The 18,446-nt window shown below is 42.4% G+C and overlaps 1 protein-coding gene across 5 annotated transcripts in view; it reads right to left on the minus strand.

Moving 5' to 3' along the window:
• The window catches only part of SEMA5A (semaphorin 5A), a 534,007-nt gene that overhangs the window by 92,403 nt on the left and 423,158 nt on the right, over positions 1 to 18,446 (minus strand). For all 5 annotated transcript variants that reach the window (XM_065905244.1, XM_065905242.1, XM_065905243.1 and 2 more), the window contains one exon: positions 5,082 to 5,199. In XM_065905244.1, the coding sequence (XP_065761316.1) occupies positions 5,082 to 5,199 (118 nt within the window). The remainder of the gene's footprint in view (positions 1 to 5,081; positions 5,200 to 18,446) is intronic.

An 18,446-nucleotide genomic window follows, 5' to 3' on the forward strand; every position in this document is an offset into this window, starting at 1 on the left:
TGGCAGATTCTTTACTGACTGAGCCACCAGGGAAGCTTAGCATTCACTGTGTCCATTTCCTCTGACCTGGCTGGTTGCTCATCTCCAGCTGCCACAATGATGACTCTGTCCTTCTTTCTTATCCACACTCCAAGGCTTTATACCCACTCGCCACACCTGGCTCTTTCCATAAGATGCGGTCAAAAGGGAGAGGAGAAACCTGCCTGATCTTCTGGATTCTGAGTGATTCATGGGATCCTACACAAATGAGTGAAGGTACAAAGGCAGTATTTCCTGAGAGGAAAACATCCCCATTTCTAAGGTCCCTGTAACCTACTGTCCCACCAGGATAAAAAAAAAACAAAATGCCGCTCCTATTCTGACAATGCTTCAAACTGTGGTGTTGGAGAAGACTCTTGAGCCTCCCTTGGACTGGAGGAGATCGAACCAGTACATCCTAAAGGAAATCAACCCTGAATATTCTTTGGAAGGACTGAGGACTGATGCTGAAGCTGAAGCTCCAAAACTTTGGCCACCTGATGCTGGGACAGACTGAGGGCAGGAGGGGAAGGGGGCGGCAGAGGGTGAGATGGTTGGACAGCATCACCAAGCCAATGAATATGAGTTTGAGCAAGCTCCGGGAGATAGTGAAGGACAGGGAAGTCTAGTGTGCTGAGGTCCCTGGGATCACAAAGAGTCGGACAACTTAGAGACTGAATAACAACAAACTCTGACCGTAAGGACACTTCAGCGTTTTCTTGGAAACAGAGTCCTGTGTAACCTTCATTCCCTCTTCCTTCTTTCACAGTGGATTTCGGTAATACCTCTCTGGCTATCTGAACATAACATATGCATGAGAAGTGGGTCACCAATCACTTATCCACCAGTCAGCCACTGCTTTGGGAGATGTTGCCGGGTGGGAATGGCACTGATCTGCAGACAAGCGAGAATCTCAGAAGTGCTGGAATTCAGTCCAGATATACTTCCCAATGTAGTTTCAGAATCTTGTGTAAAACCTTTAGTCTGCGGTCTATGGTACTGATGTCTAAATAAAGAACTCTAGGCTTAATCATTGCTAAAGTCTCATTTAACTCAAATACGATAATTACACAGTAGCTTGGGAATATCCAGTTATATTTTAACACATTTAGGTGCTCATTTGGTCTACTTATTTTGTTAATCACTGCAGCACGTATTTTGGAACAGAGACTCATTGTATGACATAGCGTGCTGATAACCATGTGTCCACACAGTATTGTTGCCTGGAGAACCCAATGGACAGAAGAGACTGGCAGGCTACAGTCCATAGGGTTGCAAAGAGTCAGATACAACTGAAGTGCATGCATGTACACACCACACAGAGTGTGGATGACATTCACACATAAATCAAGTCCAGGTGGATTTCCTTGGTAGCTCAGAGGGTAAAGAATCTGCCTGTCAATGCAGGAGACTCGAGTTTGATCCCTGGATCAGGACGATCCCCTGGAGAAGGGAATGGCTACCCACTCCAGTGTTCTTGCCTGGAGAATTCCATGGACAGAGGAACCTGGAAGGCTGCAATTCATGCAGTTCATAAAGATTCAGACACAACTGAGTGACTAACACTTTCACTTTCACGCTTGTTAGCAACATTGCAAGTCAAGACATATATATTATTTGAATCACTCTAGGTATATAAATTTAGATCTAACTTTAGTACTTGAAATCTCTTATAGTGGGTAAAATGCTTACATTACAATAATATAAGCAAAAAGAACATTAATCAGTATGTCAATTAACTAGTGTCTGTCTCCTGGATAAGAGAAATGCATAAACAATTTTAAATAGGGACCTTTTAGTGGAAAATAGGCCTCTGTCTTTACTCTGGTCCATAAAGTCAAGCCTCTTTTCCATTTTGGTCAAAAATTAAAAATAATAATATAAATTACATTTTAATTGCTTTAAAAAGTACTTCTCTATGCCTGTTCTATGTCAATGCTAATCATTTAATCTAGCTCATTTCTTTCTAAGAGATTTTTTGAAAGAGATGTATAATTAATTAAAACAAGAGTTGGGTAATATAGGATTTCCCACATTCTGCCTGGCAACTTACACAAATCAGAAAAATACACGTTTGGCTTTCCTTAGCTTTGCTCAAAGTGATACAATTTATTATTGTCTGTTGTTGGATGCTTTGCATATTCTTATCAAATGTGTATCTTGGCAAATAACCAATTACATTGGATGAGATGGTAGAGATGGTTGTGTGAATGAAATCACCTCAAATCAGGGGGAAAAAACAAAAAAAAAAACCCAAAAACCTTCAGTGAATCAGAGATCACATCTCAGCCACATTTTCCAAAAAGAGCTGGTGGAGGGGCAGCTCTGAAACCGGGGTAGGTCCACATCCTCCTCTGACCTTTCCTGAGTTTGTATCAGAAGTTGTCCTCTCAGCAGAAAGAAGCAACTTCAGTGATAACCCTCCGGTCACTTCTTAAATATCAGGTCACCTTCATTTTCCGACCATAGAAACATACAAGACGTACTTGTTACAGACCAAGCCGGTGAGTGTGTATTTCCCGCTTTGTAATTAAGCGTGTCCCAGATAGCCACTGAAACGCCCTTGAGCCCTGGACCAATAACTTTATTGCTTAAGAAGAACCGCTGTTATCTTCTGCCCCTTTTTAACCATTAAAACAGTAAGGTCAAACTTTTGCAAGAAGATGTGCTGATTCTTCTAAAGTGCATGCCTGAGCTTTTAAAGCTACATGTCACAGAGCGCTCTTTGTGTTTTTAGCTGCGAAGAGTTTAAAGGGAACACCTCTGTGCTTGTACAATGTGGTTCAGACAGAAGAAAGGACTTCACACAGACAGTGGCATGTGTGAACCAGTTTCACAAGACACCGCAGATGAGTTGGCTCCTAAATTCAGAGATCCGGAGCTAAAGAACAAAAAGGACTGGCAGCCCAGCCCACCCCCTCCAAGGCTTTGCTGAGAGCCTGGGTGCAGCGATGCACCCTCCTTTAGAGGGAAAAGTCTGCTCTTTGTGCCAACAACTGGGGACTGACACCGATTTAATCGCCTTAGCCTTCCTCCGGTCACTCTGCCTGCTTGTCTCACTTACAAACTGAAGGACAGCCTTTGTGACATGAGGCTTAGATGATGCAAAGAGCAGGTTCCTTGATAGGAAACAGGCAGACTGTTCCAATGCCTCAGGCTGTTTGGAACAGAAGGACCAACACGGATTTAACATAAGGGACGGTGTCCCTGCTTTCTCACCTCTGTCATGCAGGGTGAGGCCAGGGCTGATAAGGATGCCAAGGGACTTAGCTAAATTCTAAATGTGTTGAAGTTAATACTTGTTGCTCATATTCTCCAACAGAAAAATAGAACTTAGGATGACTTGACTGACGGCTCTGAAGACAAAGGAGAAGAAAGGCCGGATTGTGCAAGTGAGGACCCAGTTAAATATACCGGCAAAGGCAAGAGTGGAATCTGGGTTCTTGGGTTCAGAGTCTGACTGTAAACAGCGGAGTTTCTCCACATTGCACAGGGTTCCCCGGGGGAATGTACTTTAGGCTGTTTCTCCCAGGAATCCTCTGACCCTGAGCGGTAGTGAAGACACATGGGGTTCCATCATACTATCCTTTAGTTTGTTTAAAAGCTCTGTTTCCCTGCTTCTGGAATTACAGCTCCCAGGAGATATAGATGGGTGTGGAAGTTGCTATTTTATTATTATTAATGCTACAAAGGGCAAAATCATCCACACCAAACTCTGGAGACAAAAACCCAAGAATTAACAGAGATGTTACATCCCACTTGCAAACCAGCACTATTTCCTGCTAAGATCCTGCATGTGTCTGTGTGTGCTCAGTCATGTCTGACTCTGCAAATCATGGACTGTAGCCTACCAGGTCCTCTGTCGGTGGGATTTTCCAGGCAAGAATACTGGAGTGGGTTGCCATTTCCTGCTCCAGGGATTCTTCCCCACCCAGGGATCAAACTCTCATCTCCTATGTCTCCTGCATTAGCAGGGGATTCTTTTCTCCGTTTTTTCTAAAATATATGTATTTTTAATTGGAGGATCATTGCTTTACAATGTTGTGTTGGTTTCTGCACACATCCCCGTGAATCAGCCACAGGTACACATATGTCCCGTCCCTCTTGAGCCTCCCTCCCACTTCCCAGCCCATCTCACCCCTCTAGGTGGTCCAAGAGCACCGCGTTTGAGCTCCCCGAGCCGTACAGCAGATTCCCACTGGGTAACTATTTTCCATGTGGAAATGTATGTGTCCATGCTACTCTGTCAATTCGCCGCACCCTCCCCTTCCCCTGACTATGTCCACAACTCTGTTCCCTATGACTGCATCTTCACTGCTTCCCTGCAAATAGGTTTATCAGTGCCATCTTTCTAGATTTCATAATAGTACTGCTATTCACTCAGTCTTGTCTGACTCTTCGCGACCCCATAGACTGTAGCCCACCAGGCTCCTCTGTCTGTGGACTTCTCCAGGCAAGAATACGGGAGAGGATTGCCGTTCCCTTCTCTAGAGGATCTTCCCGACGCAGAGATTGAACCCGGGTCTCTGGCGTTGCAGACATATTCTTTACTGTTTGAGCTACAGGGAAGTCCTCTAGATTTCTTATGTATGTGTTAATATATGATATTTGTTTTTCTCGTTTTGACTTACTTCACTCTGTATAATAAGCTCTAAGTTCATTCACCTCATTAGAACTGACTCAAATGCATTCCTTTTTAAGGCTGAGTAATATTCCATGATATATATGTACCACAGCTTCTTTATCCATTCATCTGTCGATGGACATCTAGATTGCTTCCACAACCTAGCTATTGTAAATAGTGCTGGCAGGCGGATTCTTGAGCCACCAGCAAAGCCCCTTCTCTTAAGATATTTCTTTTTAAAATGGACAGCAAGCGATGGCAGCATCCTGTGTGGCTTGGTGCAGGAAGAGCTGAATGAGTTAAGAAGCACAGACCAGCTTTATGAGGAAGGTTCTCATAGGAAAATGAATGGCGGCCACAGAAGGGTGGATTAGGGCTGCGGGTTAGGACCGCTGGGGTCCCAGGGATGGTGCTTCCAGAGCCGAGGACTGACACTCACAGGACAGGAGGCGATGCTCTGCTCCCACTGCGTCATGCTCAGACTCTCCTCCAGGGTCGTGCATTTCTTCATCACCACGTCCCAGCCACAGTACGGGTCCTGGGCCCCAATGCAGGCACTGAAAATACACACCAAAGGGTCAACAGAAAGGCAGGTGAATCTAGAACAAAAGAGGTAAGCTAAGAGTGGACCCTCAGGACTTGATGTAGGAACTAGTTATGTGAAACAAAAGCCTCGGTCTGCACATTAGAGAACACAGCTAACTGCATACACCACTAAGTATCCAATTAAAATTAAATAAATTAATTTTAGCTGGAATGTCTATTTTTTCTAAGATACAGAAAATGATTATCGGTGCTAACATGGTGACTTTGGTGTTATGAATGATCTAAAGTCACACTTTTGCTCAAGAATACTAGCTATTACCTCCACCACCACCACAACCAATATCATCCCATGAATAATAGGCATTATTTGTGACAAATAAAATGATTACATCATTGATACATTAACAGCTTTTAAGGAAGGTATTAATATTTTCACTTTGTTTATCATCATAATCATTATCACTACCACCACCATCATCATTACTACATCATCCTCACCCACTTAATAATAGGTATTATTGGTTAAACAGACTGTGATATATAAGATTATTGCATCATTTGACCATTTAAACAACTGTAATGAGGGAGGTATTATTATTTCAACTTTACTGATGAGAAAAAGGAGACACTGAAAATTTCTAAAATTTGCCCAAGGAAAAACAAATGCACCCCCAAACGTGTAACATGACTGGTTCAAATATAATATGAGAAGTCTTCCTTTTGAGTAGCAGACGTTAAAAATGTATTAAAAATTTCCATATACTACTGGTTTAGTATAGACTTGTCTACAATATTCAATATGTTATATCATAAATACTATAGATGGTAGATACTTTATTCTAGCTGTGTCTAAATGAGAGTTCATATACAACATGGGCATGATTAGATGAAGATTTCTGGCCAACGACAACAGCAACAGATACAATAGAAGGCTGGGAATTCCCTGGCAGCCCTGTGGTTAGGGTTCTGTGCTTCCAGAGCAGGAGGCACAGGATTGATCCTGGCAGAGGAACTAAGATCCTACAAGGCATGGAGTGTGGCCAAAAATAAAAAATCCAGTAGATGTGTGGATGGAGGAAGCAGAGAGGACAGTGACAGGGCCAGAATGGTACAGAAGATGCTCCCACAGACCAGCAGGCCCATTGGACACTTTCTCTTAAGAGTCAGGAGGTCAAGGATGCAGGGCATGGCAGTGGGCAAAGGCAGTGAATCCAACCTGGGAGTGACAAAGTCTACCAAGTTAGGATGGAGCTTACAAGAGACTGTGGCCACCTCCAACATTTCAGCCACCTGATGTGAAGAGCTGACTCATTAGAGAAGACCCTGATGCTGGGACAGATTGAAGGCAGGAGGAGAAGGGGATGACAGAGGATGAGATGGATGGATGGCGTCACCGACTTAATGGACATGAGTTTGAGCAGGCTCCAGGAGACAGTGAAGGACCGGGAAGCCTGGCGTGCTGCGGTCCCTGGGGTCACAAAGAGTCAGACACGACTGAGTGGCTGAAGGGCAACAACAATAAGAGACTGAAGATGCTATAGAGTTACCAGTCCTCTGAGAGTAGGGCTACAGGTTCTAGCCTAATCATCAAGCATGGGCCAGGGAGGTAGTCTAAACAATAATATCATTAATATTAGTGATATTAAAAACCCCTTATTAACAAATCAAATAGCCTAACCTTGTATAGAGTGCTGTTCTAAGAACTTGACCTCTATCTCCTCATTTAAACCTCATAAAAGCTTTAAATACAGTACCCCCATTAGACTCCATTTAGTCTCATTTTAAAAGGAAAAAAAAGAATCAAAGAATAGAATGGAGACAAAGGAGAAGTCCAAGTTCCACAGTTGGGGATGATAATACAATGATAATAAATCAAGCAACAGAGAAAACTATGGCTGATTAAGTTACTATGCAATTACTGTTTACTAACCAGCCAAAGTTCGAAGGGTTAAAACTGGTGCTTCTCACTGCAGGACCAGGCTGGGGTGGAAAGGAGTGTCAAACAGTTACCTTCACCATAACCTCACTGGAACTTTTTGATAAGGACCCCGAACCTGTTAAAAGGTAAACTGAGGCCTATTAAACTGTTCAGTGGGACTTCCCTGGTGGCTCAAGTGATAAACAACATGCCTGCCTATGCAGGAGACACAGGTTCAATCTCCGTGTTGGGAAGATTCCCTAGAATAGGAAATGGCAACCCGCTCCAGTATTCTTGCCTGGGAGACCCCATGGACAGAAGAGCCTGGCGGGCTACAGTCCGTGGGTTGCAAGCAGTAGGACACAACTGAGTGACAACAGCAGAGACACAATTAAACCATTCAAGAGTTTATTTGAGCAAAGGAGCTAAGAAGGGGTTTTATAGGGAAGATTCCCTGGTGGCTCAGAGGAAAAGAGTCTGCCCATAATTCGGGAGACCTGGGTTTGCTCCCTGAGTCAGAAGATCCCCTGGAGAAGGGAATGGCTACCCACTCCAGTGTCCTTGCCTGGAGAATCCCATGGACAGAGGAGCCTGGCGGGCTACAGTTCATGGGGTCGCAAAGAGTCAGACACAACTGAACGACTAACACTTTCACTTGAGAAGCAAAGCAAGAAAGTTATTTGATTGCCTGCAGCTTAAAAGGTACCTTACTTGGGAAAGCCTGGTTGGCTGCTGCCCTCTTGTTCTTAAGTTCCACCTTCTCTGATCCCAGTGCACTGACTGGGTCAGGCAGGACCGATGCCCATTCCTACTGAGACATCCCTGCCGGATGCTCAGTGTACATCACACAGTGGGATCCACTACGTGTTTGATCCTGCTTTCTTGTCGGTGGGCAAATAGGGCTTCGAGAATTATTCAAGAAGTCTGGATTCGATTTCATGTTTATTTTTAAATTAAGGCAAAATGACCATGAGACACACTTCACCTTCCAAAAAAGAAGGAAATTTCACCAAGCCCCTAATTTTGCCTGAGACTTCCCCTTGCAAAGTTGCCTATAGAGCTGAAGCAATGTCACAGGGTTACAGGGAATAGTTAGGCTGCTTTATATGAAAAGTGGCTTGCAATAACATCTCTTTCTTCTGATACTACTGATGGTTCTGCAGTTTCTTAAAATTACACTTAAAACACTAAAACTTCTCTATAATCATAAGAGCCCATTCATTAAAAATACCATTTATATATAAACATGTTTACCTCACTGTAAGCATTTCATACCACAAGGAACATTCCAATAATCTCTACCTATATTCTAAATTACACCTTAAGGAAAATTAGCAATAACTTCTTAGTTTTGGAAAGTGGGTCTCTGAAGGAAGTCGTGTCAAAAGTCACAGACTCCCTATTAATGCAGCCATTGTGAAAGTGGCTTTTCTTTATTCCACCATGAAAATGTTTTTCTTTCTCTGATGAGTCTTTTCAATAATATTTTTTTCTTATTTTGTTAAGAACTTTATATTATTTTCAGCTGACATATTGCTATGGCATCTGAAAGTATCTGAATTCAGAAAAAAATGCTGGTCAGAATCAGAGGTTCAATTTGAAAACACATTTATTGAGAAGAGTATTTTAGAACAAACATATATTGAGAGGTAGGCCTTAATTCTGGAAGGATAAACTACTTTCCTTTTTACAGGAAATTTATCTGATGACATTAAAATTTATATAAACTCTTCCTTTACTTTGTAAAGTTTGCAGTTATGCTACTTGTTAAATTGAGTAACAGAAAAAAGAAATGCATATTCATCAAAATCTTTCCACTGTATCTCTGGAAAGTTGGAGCTAATTACTGAATATCATCCTCTTGAGTATTAGACTAAGTATCGATGACTTCATCTGGCTTGTTTCTATCACACTAACTGCCACTATGTCAACTTATTTTTGATATTAAGAATTTTTGCTGTGTCAACGAAATTTATTCATGAAACATGGAACATCAAAAGTGTTCCCATCATTCATTTCTTCATCACATGCTTAGCACCAGCTGTGAACTGACCTTGAAAGTGATGGGTGGACCAGGCAAACAAAAGAGACACAGTCAGTGTACCAAAGAACTCACCTCTTAGTGAAGGAAATAAGCATAAAACAACTACAACAGCCAGTTGCAAAGGAAAAAGAAAAGAAATGAAAAAGGGATGAGGAAGTATGCAGAGAGAGGCATTTAAGCTGCGACCAATAAGATGACTAGAGTGATCGACATGATACTTTTCAGGGAAAATAGAACATTTTAGCAGGAAGATCAGAATGAGGCATCAAGACCAGGTGGGAGAGAACTTGAGAGTCTAAAGAAACACCCAGTAAATGGAGGTGGGGTTTTGGAAGAAGCTTGGTGTGTAGAATCTGCTGAGCACTCCAGCATCCCTCCCTAAGGACTTAGGATTCCTTGTAAATGCTGCATGCACCTTTAAAGTGTTTCCCAAATTCTGTGCAAGAATAATCACATGTCAAACATCAGTATTTACTTGTATTATGATGATGACAGCGAGAGAGAGAATAATTTATCTGTTCATGAATGATAGTGCCTTAATTTCTAAGACAATCTCGGGTGCCTTATTCTTAACCATTAAGTCACTATATACTTCAGAATCTGCTTTTACTTTGAGCTTCTAAAAGCATTATACTACTAAAAATAAGATGGAGACTTCCAACTAGACAGGAACCTTCCTGAAGAAGGGCTTCCCTAGTGGCTCAGATGGTAAAGAAAGTGCCTGCAATGCAGGAGAGCCAGGTTCCATCCCTGGGTTGGGAAGACCACGTGGAGAAGGAAGTGGCACCCACTCCAGTATTCTTGCCTGAATCCCATGGACAGAGGAGCCTAGTGGCTTATAATCTATAGGGTCCTAAAGAGGTGGACACAACTGAGCAATTAACACTTTCACTTCCTGAAAAATGCTTCCTAAGACACCCACAAACCCCTCAACTGGTAAATCTACTGGAACATATTTTTTCCCCAGTTTCCTCTTCTATAAAACTGGAATGATAATGCTCACCTCACTGGGCTGTTCTGAAGATTAAATTACATCATGTAGTTAAGAAAAAAAAGCAGCCAAACAGAACAAGCGTTTTGAGATGGGATGTACATAGCTGTTCTACTTAAAACACGCATGTGTCCTCAGCCGTGTCCAGCACTTTGCAACCCCATGGACCATAGAGCCCGGCAGGCTCCTCTGTCCGTAGCATTTTCCAGGCAAGAATAGAGGAGTGGATTGCCATTGCCTATTCCAGGGGATCATCCTGACCCAGGGATCAAAATTGTGTCTCCTGCATTGGCAGGAGGATTCTTTACCACTGGAGTCACCTGGGAAGCCCTTTATCCTTAACCTCTAAACATAATTACAAATTAATATATGCAGTTGATTTTTGAGAGTGTCTGAAAACACTGTATTCCAAAAATACTAACTCTGTGAATACCTTGGGGTCTTTATTTAATAAGGGGATGTATCACACCAGGATGTGTTCCTTTAGGTATTTCAGCTACACGTTTGGGTTGATTTATAATGATTTTTTAACTACTTGCATATGCGTGCACAGTGCCGTGGTTTGAAGGCACAAGAACCAGGAATGAACTTGCAGCCCAGTGAGGGAGGAAGACCTTGGTCATGATCATTGCTCGACAACACCAGAGTTGATGACTGTTAAGTAAGAAGCCCAGACAACCGGTGCTACAGAAGTCAGAGGAGAGAGCCGTGGCCCAGACGAGTTCCAGGAAGTTGGCCTTTGAATGAAGCTGGGGATTAGTTGAGTAAGAAGAACATCCCTGGTCATTATGGCTCTGGGAAGGACAACACGAAGTCACCTGCCCATGGCATGATCAGGGAGGTAAACCAAGCAGCTTGTCTGGGCTGAAGTTTCCTCAAGATTCCAGAGAAGTGTAGCGATGCAAATAAAATGGTGCTTTGCTTAAGCATGGAGAATTTGTCTGCGGTGTATAGGATGTATATGACATCTACTAGAAGATTAATTCATAATTCCCAAGAAGAACTGAGATACAAGTACATTTGAAACAGGATTTTTTAAAGTTAGGACACATTCCAAGTAAACAAAAGACATAATTACCAATAAAAATATGTGTCCACACTCATGATGCACAGCATTTTAAAGGCACTTAATAATCATTCATGTTACAGGCTATGATTTGTAGAGAAAGTTAACGAACTAGAATTTAAATTAGTCACTAGCATTCAATATATTACTATTCATTATTGGCTTATCATTAAATTACATTGATTAAATAAAATGAGGATTTTTCACATTTCAATTTGCTTTTATCATCAAGTTCAAATAACTGATTTGCACTGCTGGTAATATTAAGCAAGTGGTTTTTAGTTAAAGTCTTAGTAGGGAGATAGAACACTCAGGTTTTCCTGAAAAATCTGTTTTAAAACTGAACTAAATTGATATAAGTTTTGCAGTGAGTCATTATGGGAAAATTGATAGTTTAAGCAAATAGTGAAAGAAGTGATGGTGTTTGAAACAAGCAAAACAAAAATGCTTCCTGGAAATTGAGCATTTGCAATCAATTTTGGTTTCTGATGTGACAGAGAGCCCCACTTTACCCGGTTTTCCCACAGAGACTACTGAGCTGTTTATCTTGGCCTCTGGGTGGACCTCAGTCATTGGGGACTTTTCTCTTGTCCAAACACAAAGATTTTCCGGAAAGGCCATTCTGCCCTTTGAAAGTGAAGCTCTCCAGGGAAGGCAGGCTGTCCAGTTTGGTACTTAGGGACAAAGGGGGCCCAGAGGGCAAACACGAGTCTTTCCCAGCTCAGGGCTGTTGAAGGAATTCCCAAGTGACTGGAAAATGCTGCACCCTGCGCCAGGAGAAAATGAAGAGCATCACTGGAGTCTTCATTCAGGGAAAAGTCTACACTTCGGTATCCGCTCTTCTCTACTTTGTGCAAGAGAGGTAACTACAGGTTCCAGTCCCTTCTCCTCCCTGGCCAATCAAGGAAAACAATGAAGACACAATTACTTCTTGTCCCCCTCATGTTTAATCAAGAGAAACCCTTCTGTGCATGAGGGTTTAGTGGGCAGAGTCAGAGGACACAGGAGAGGTCAAAGGGTCAACAGTCACACCTGAAGAATGGACAAGGTGTCAAGGAACACATTTTAATTTTTACACAAACTCCTATAGGAAAGTAAGTCCAGAGGGAAGGAAAAATATTACGATGTTGTCTTCCTACAATTCACTCAACAGTTTGCCCATGACTGAATGAGGCTTGAGCCACGGTGTTAGCATAGTCCATCCCAGGAAGGACATCCACCAATCTCAGCAGGACAGAGGAGGCAAGTGTGGTGCCTGCTTTGCCTCTGGATTCTCTGTTGCCCTCCCCAGCCACTGGGAAGGGCCTGGTGAAAGCAGCAAGGATAAGCGCTTGGCTTTCCTCACACCTGGCACTGGTCAGCCTCCACTGGGGTCTGAACCTCAGCCCCTCTTGTAAGGATAGGTACCCGCTCACGTGAGACAGGGATTGCTGAATTTCCAGGTGACAGATGCACCTGCTTGTTGGCTGGGACCACGCTGACATCACTCACCTACACACAGAGCATGGTCATGGTAGGAAATCTCCTTGCCCAAACAGACTAGAGCTAGGTAAATAACTCAATGCAAGGAGCAGAATCGAGTCTGATGGGTCTCATACATCTCAGACAATGTGAAGCTGTTTAAAGGCAGAAGAGCAAATTCTTGATGGGTCCGTGTGCCCTCTGGTCCAAAGGCAAGTGAAGCATATCTGGACAAAGAAGGCAAAGCACGTGTGTAACAGCAGCCCTGACTCTGGAGGACCTATGTGAGCTGAATATAGTTCTCAGGCAGGAAAGGAGAGGAGCATCTCATAGTGAATCTTTTTACTTCTCAGACCCATTATATGGTCTCTGTCTTTTCGTTTACCTGGTGGCTCAGATGGTAAAGAATCTGCCTGCAATGCAAGAGACCTGAGTTTGATCCCTGGATCGGGAAGATTCCCTGCAGAGGGGAAGAGCACCCACTCCTGTAGTCTTGCCTGGAGAATTCCATGGACAGAGGCAGCTGGTGGGTTACAGTCCACGGGGTCGCAAGAGTCAGACACGACTCAGTGACTAACAACACAGTGAGTCACTTGTTTACAGCCACACACCAAGCTAAAGGCTTATCCAGATCCACCTGAATCCAGAGCTCATAATCTTTCCATATGCAAGCTGTTTTGTGTTGCCAGAGGAATGATGACTTCCTTAAGAATCACTAATTCATTGGACCAGGCTGCAAATACAATCTTAGGGGGACTCAGGGAATAAAAGCCAAGGTGTTTCTGCTAAGAATAACTCAGATGCAAAAATCTGGTGCTGCACATTAGCTACCTGCAGCCCGAACTTTCCCGTAGAGTTCACTGTTGTTCAGTCACCCGGTCATGTCCGACTCTTTGTGACCCCATAGACTGCAGCATGCCAGGCCTCCCTGCCCCTTACCCTCTCCCGAAGTTTGCCCAAGTTCATGCCCATTGCATCAGTGATGCCATCCAGCCTTCTCATCCTCTGATGCCCTCTTCTCCTTCTTCCCTCAATCTTTCCCAGCAACAGGGACTTTTCCAATGAGTCAGCTCTTCGCACCAGACGACCAAAATACTGGAGCTTCAGCTTCAGCATCAGTCCTTCCAATGAATATTCAGGGTTTATTTCCCTTAAGATTGACTGGTTTGATCTCCCTGCTGTCCAAGGGACTTTCAGGAGTCTTCTCCAGCACCCCAGTTTGAAGGAGTGGTGGAATAGAGTTCATTACATAGTTTTCAATCTGGAAGTTCAAAAACAGGAGGCAGTAGAGTAGACCTTAAATAATGAAACCTTGCAGTGTGAATCTTTTGGTTGTGCCTCTCAATACAAATGAGGTATAAAAGGTTGGTAATTACACTGATTTTAAAACTCTATCCAAGATGACTATTTGGAATTCAGAATGCCATTTAGAAGACAGTAACATGCTCGTTTAGGAAACCAACCAGAGGGTAAAACCCAAAAACTATTGGGTGACTAAGGGAAGTTAAGAACCTATACTAGTGGATTTGACCTGTGGAAAATTCTTTGCATAGTTTCTTGTTCTTAGAAACTTATTTTCTATTGTAATAACAATATGGTTACATTAACACATTTGGCAAAAGAAGAGAAGGAAAAAAGTGTACTCATAATTCTAAGGTTGTGGGGGCAGCCCACAGCATCTCTACAAGATGACACTCATATGTTTTCTTTGCTTTCATTTTCTACCTGGATCAAATATATGTCTACGTCATTGTCAAAGGTGGATTTACCATGATCCTAATGTAGCCTGAACTTCCTCACTTCATGAGACCTTCTAAGATTCTGTGATTAACTCGAGAATATTTTTTTGTTAGTATTTTATTTTCTTTTCCTTAGAATAGAGAATTACTTTTAGAATAGAGAATTCCTCCCAAATTGTAAGCATCCTACTTCACATAATCCACACTTTCCCCGAATATTACTGAAGAGTAATATGACATATTTCTTAATTTACTAGTCTACTTCATGCACGTTCATGTTCTATGCATCACATTTTGTCTGTTCTTTATCCACCCTACCCAGGACTTGGATGGGTGACTTGACTCTGCTGGAAGACATTGTGTTCCAGTTCAAGCCCACCTCTAACCCACTCTTACAGGGTTGTAATCAGCGTGTTGGCATGTATTTTACAGTTGTAAATATCATGTGGGCATGTATACTTTTCCTTTTATTTTCTAAACAGTGTTAATGACGGCAAACACATAATGTCAGGTTTTTTTTTCAGTTAAGATCGTATCATATATATGTCTTCATTGTCATCATTTAATGATTTAAGAATAATCCACTGAGGGAATGCTCCATTGAGTCAGTATACTATAACTTCGTAATTAATTCCCTTACCATTGGAAATTTAAGATTAGAGTACTGGTTGTGATTCAGACATAGCTTAAAAAATAACTGGAAAGGAACAGCAGGCTTGGAGATTAGGTCCTAGTGGAGTCTAGGATCAGACTTCAATGATAAATCAATTTGGGGATAAAGTTTAAAGTAACTCCAAGGCTCTCTGCTTGAACCCACAAGAGATATTTGGGAGATCTTATTTACGTCAGAATTTCTCATTGGATTCTGAGCCCAAGAAGACAGGGTAGGGATGTGTCATCCGTCATCATACACTCAGAACCTGGCTTGCTGCTTGGTACCTCGAGGTTCAACAAATATACTACGAGTGAATTAACTAAGGAAAGCCCACAGTGTTTAAAGGCTACACCAAAGTCAGTGCAAACAAAAGCTCAAGACACTGAGATTTAGAAGACTCTTGAGAGTCCCTTGGACAGGAAGGAGATCAAACCAGTCAATCCTAAAGGAAATCAGTCCTGAATATTCATTGGAAGGATTGATGCTGAAGCTGAAGCTCCAATCCTTTAGCCACCTGATGCAAAGAGCCAATTCATTGGAAAAGACCCTGATGTTGGGAAAGATGGAAGGCAGGAGGAGAAGGGGATGACAGAGGACGAGGTGGTTGGATGGCATCATCGACTCGATGGACATGAGCTTGAGCAAGCTCCAGGAGACAGTGAAGGACAGGGAAGCCTGGCGTGCTGCAGTCCACGGGGTCACAAAAAGTCGGACATGACTTAGCAGCTGAACAACAGCAAATTCGTTTTGAATGGAGAATATTTACTTTGTAAAATGGGTACATGTCTAAACATCCTTTTGATGTTTATATGATTCATAACTGAGTGGTTAAGGTTGTCTTGCTGGGGGACATTTTGGGGATTCTGCAATTTCTCTCTATGCACTGTGTTTGCCTTATCAGGCAAATGCTTTTTTTTTAGAGAATATTTCATTAATAAAGGTGCCAATTATTAACTCCACCTCTTAAAACTTTGTTCTTTCAAATAATATACATCCTACAGTAACCTAATTTTGATATTAATTGTCTTCATGAGGTATTAATTTTTTTTAATTACAGGCTAACTAGAATTTGAATTCTAGTTATTTGAATGGAATAACTAGACATCCATTCAAAAAGGGAGTTAAAGTTTTTTTCTTAATGGTTTCCTCTTTCCCTCCAGTTATATAAACAAAATTTAAAAGATATGTCTCTTAGGTTATATATAGGCTGAGGTTCTTCCAGTTCTCAGCTTTTCTTCTCTCTCCAAATATTTTTTTATAACGAAGCAAAAATAAAACAAATATCTAAGGACTAGGGGCTTCCAATCCTTTGGGTAATGTTTTATATCACTACTACACTTTTCTGTGGGCTTTCCAGGTGGTGCTAGTGGTAAAGAACCTGTCTGACAATGCAGGAGATGGAAGATGTGGATTTGATCCCACGGGTCAGGATAATCCCATGGATAGCAAGTCCATAGGGTGGCACAGAGTCAGACATGACTGAAGCAACTTATCACTCATGCATGCATACTTTTCTTTAAAGATAACTTTACAGTTTCTCAAGAATTGAGGTTTTTTTTTGTTGTTGTTGTTGTTTGTTTTTTAGGTCATGAAGAAAAAATAGTAGAAAGCAGAGAAGCATAGTATCCATTTGTTAATTTGATAAGTATTTACCGAGCCTGTCTCTGGCCAGGCACATGCTGAAGGCTACAGGGAGCCTAGAAGGACAACACCCAGCCTTTGGAGTTCATGTACTCAAGGGCAGAAGGAAGCCTGCCCTGGCAGCCCACACTCAGAATTCTAGTTTCTGCTCTGTGACTAATGAGTCTTTGTATAATCTCTCTCTGATTCTGATCCAATTCCTCATCTGTGAAATGTTGACTCTACAACCTAACAGGTTTATCTTAGCTCATAATTGTGGTGGGTGTCAAGTAAAAAATAAAAACTTGATGAGTGTCTGAAGAGTAGAAAACTATTAATTTAACTGGGTTTAGAGTTAAATTATGTAATTTAATACTTAATGGATGTGATTTAACACCCAATTTTAAATGTTAGTGTATATAATGATGCAAAGCACGCTTGTTCATTCAATAGGCATATAAGACAATAATCTAATTCAGGAATCAGCAAATGACAGCCCGTGGTCCTAATCCAGCCTACTCCCTGAAGTTTCACTGAAACACAGGGTAGGCAGCTTCTTGGCTCCGGTATCCTGGTGACTGTCATGTCTCCGTGTAGGGCAAAGCTTATCCAAAGCTGCCCTAAGCTTTGGTGGAGGGCCCTGGGACCCTTCTGATCATGCACACGGGAGGGTTATGAGCACCTGCTAGAAAGCTGCTTTCCTTCCACCTCCTTCCAGGGAGGGTTTCATGAGAGTTTCTCATTGCCTCCTGAATTCTAATGAGGTATAAGGCTTTCTGCCCCCTACTCTCGCCCCTACTAGGGTACAGCTGGAGGCATAGAACTGCAGCACATAATCAGCTCCTCAGCCACGTGGGCCCTGAGTCTGTCTGTGGGTTGTCATCTGTGAGATGAGGAGCCTAGGTGGTTTTGTTGTGGTGTCACCTGTGGGATTAGGGACCTGGATTGTTGCTGCCCAGCTGCTCAGTTGCTAAGTTGTGTCCGACTCTGTGACCCCATGGACTATAGCCCACCAGGCTCCTCTGTCCATGGGATTTCCCAGGCAAAATACTAGAGTGGGTTGCCATTTCCTTCTTCACGGAATCTTCCTGACCCAGGGATTGGACCCGTGTCTCTATGTCTCTTGCACTGGCAGGTGGCTTTTTTTACCTGCTGAGACACCAGGGAAGCCCAAGGAACTTGGGTAGCTGATACATTTTCTGTTCTCACTTTCATTGTCTATGTAAGTAATGAACTGTCTGACTCTAAAAGTAAACTGTTTCTTTTCCTGATGAATCTGTATGCCTTGCTGACAAACAACCACACCCACTCATTATGGTCTGAGGCTGCTTCCATGCTGCAAGGCTGGAGTAGAGAAGTTGCAAGAGACCATACAGCCTGGGAAGCCTGAAGCATCTTCTGTCTGGTTCTTTACAGAGGACTTTTGCCAACCCACTGATCTAATGAATGCACAATCCTTAAAATGACTTTAAAGTCTAAATCAAAAGCCCTACCACCCCACTTCCCCAGGGTTTCCTTTCCTTAGACCTTGGGAATTTCAATCAGCTGAATTAACTGGAAGGTCACATAATTTCCTTGGAGGTGGGAGGCGGGGATAACAGCTTGATTCCTGGATGTGATGGTTATAATCTGAGTCCTGTGGTCATTCCTTTCTTCCTAAAGCAGGAAGATAAGAACTCTATCAATCCTTGGCCAGTGTTTACTTTTCCAAGTGGCTGGTTATGACTTTACATTGGTATTTATATCAGCAGGTATTAAGTTAAT

This window comes from Muntiacus reevesi, chromosome 14, assembly GCF_963930625.1.
Source record: "Muntiacus reevesi chromosome 14, mMunRee1.1, whole genome shotgun sequence".
Lineage (NCBI taxonomy): Eukaryota > Metazoa > Chordata > Mammalia > Artiodactyla > Cervidae > Muntiacus > Muntiacus reevesi.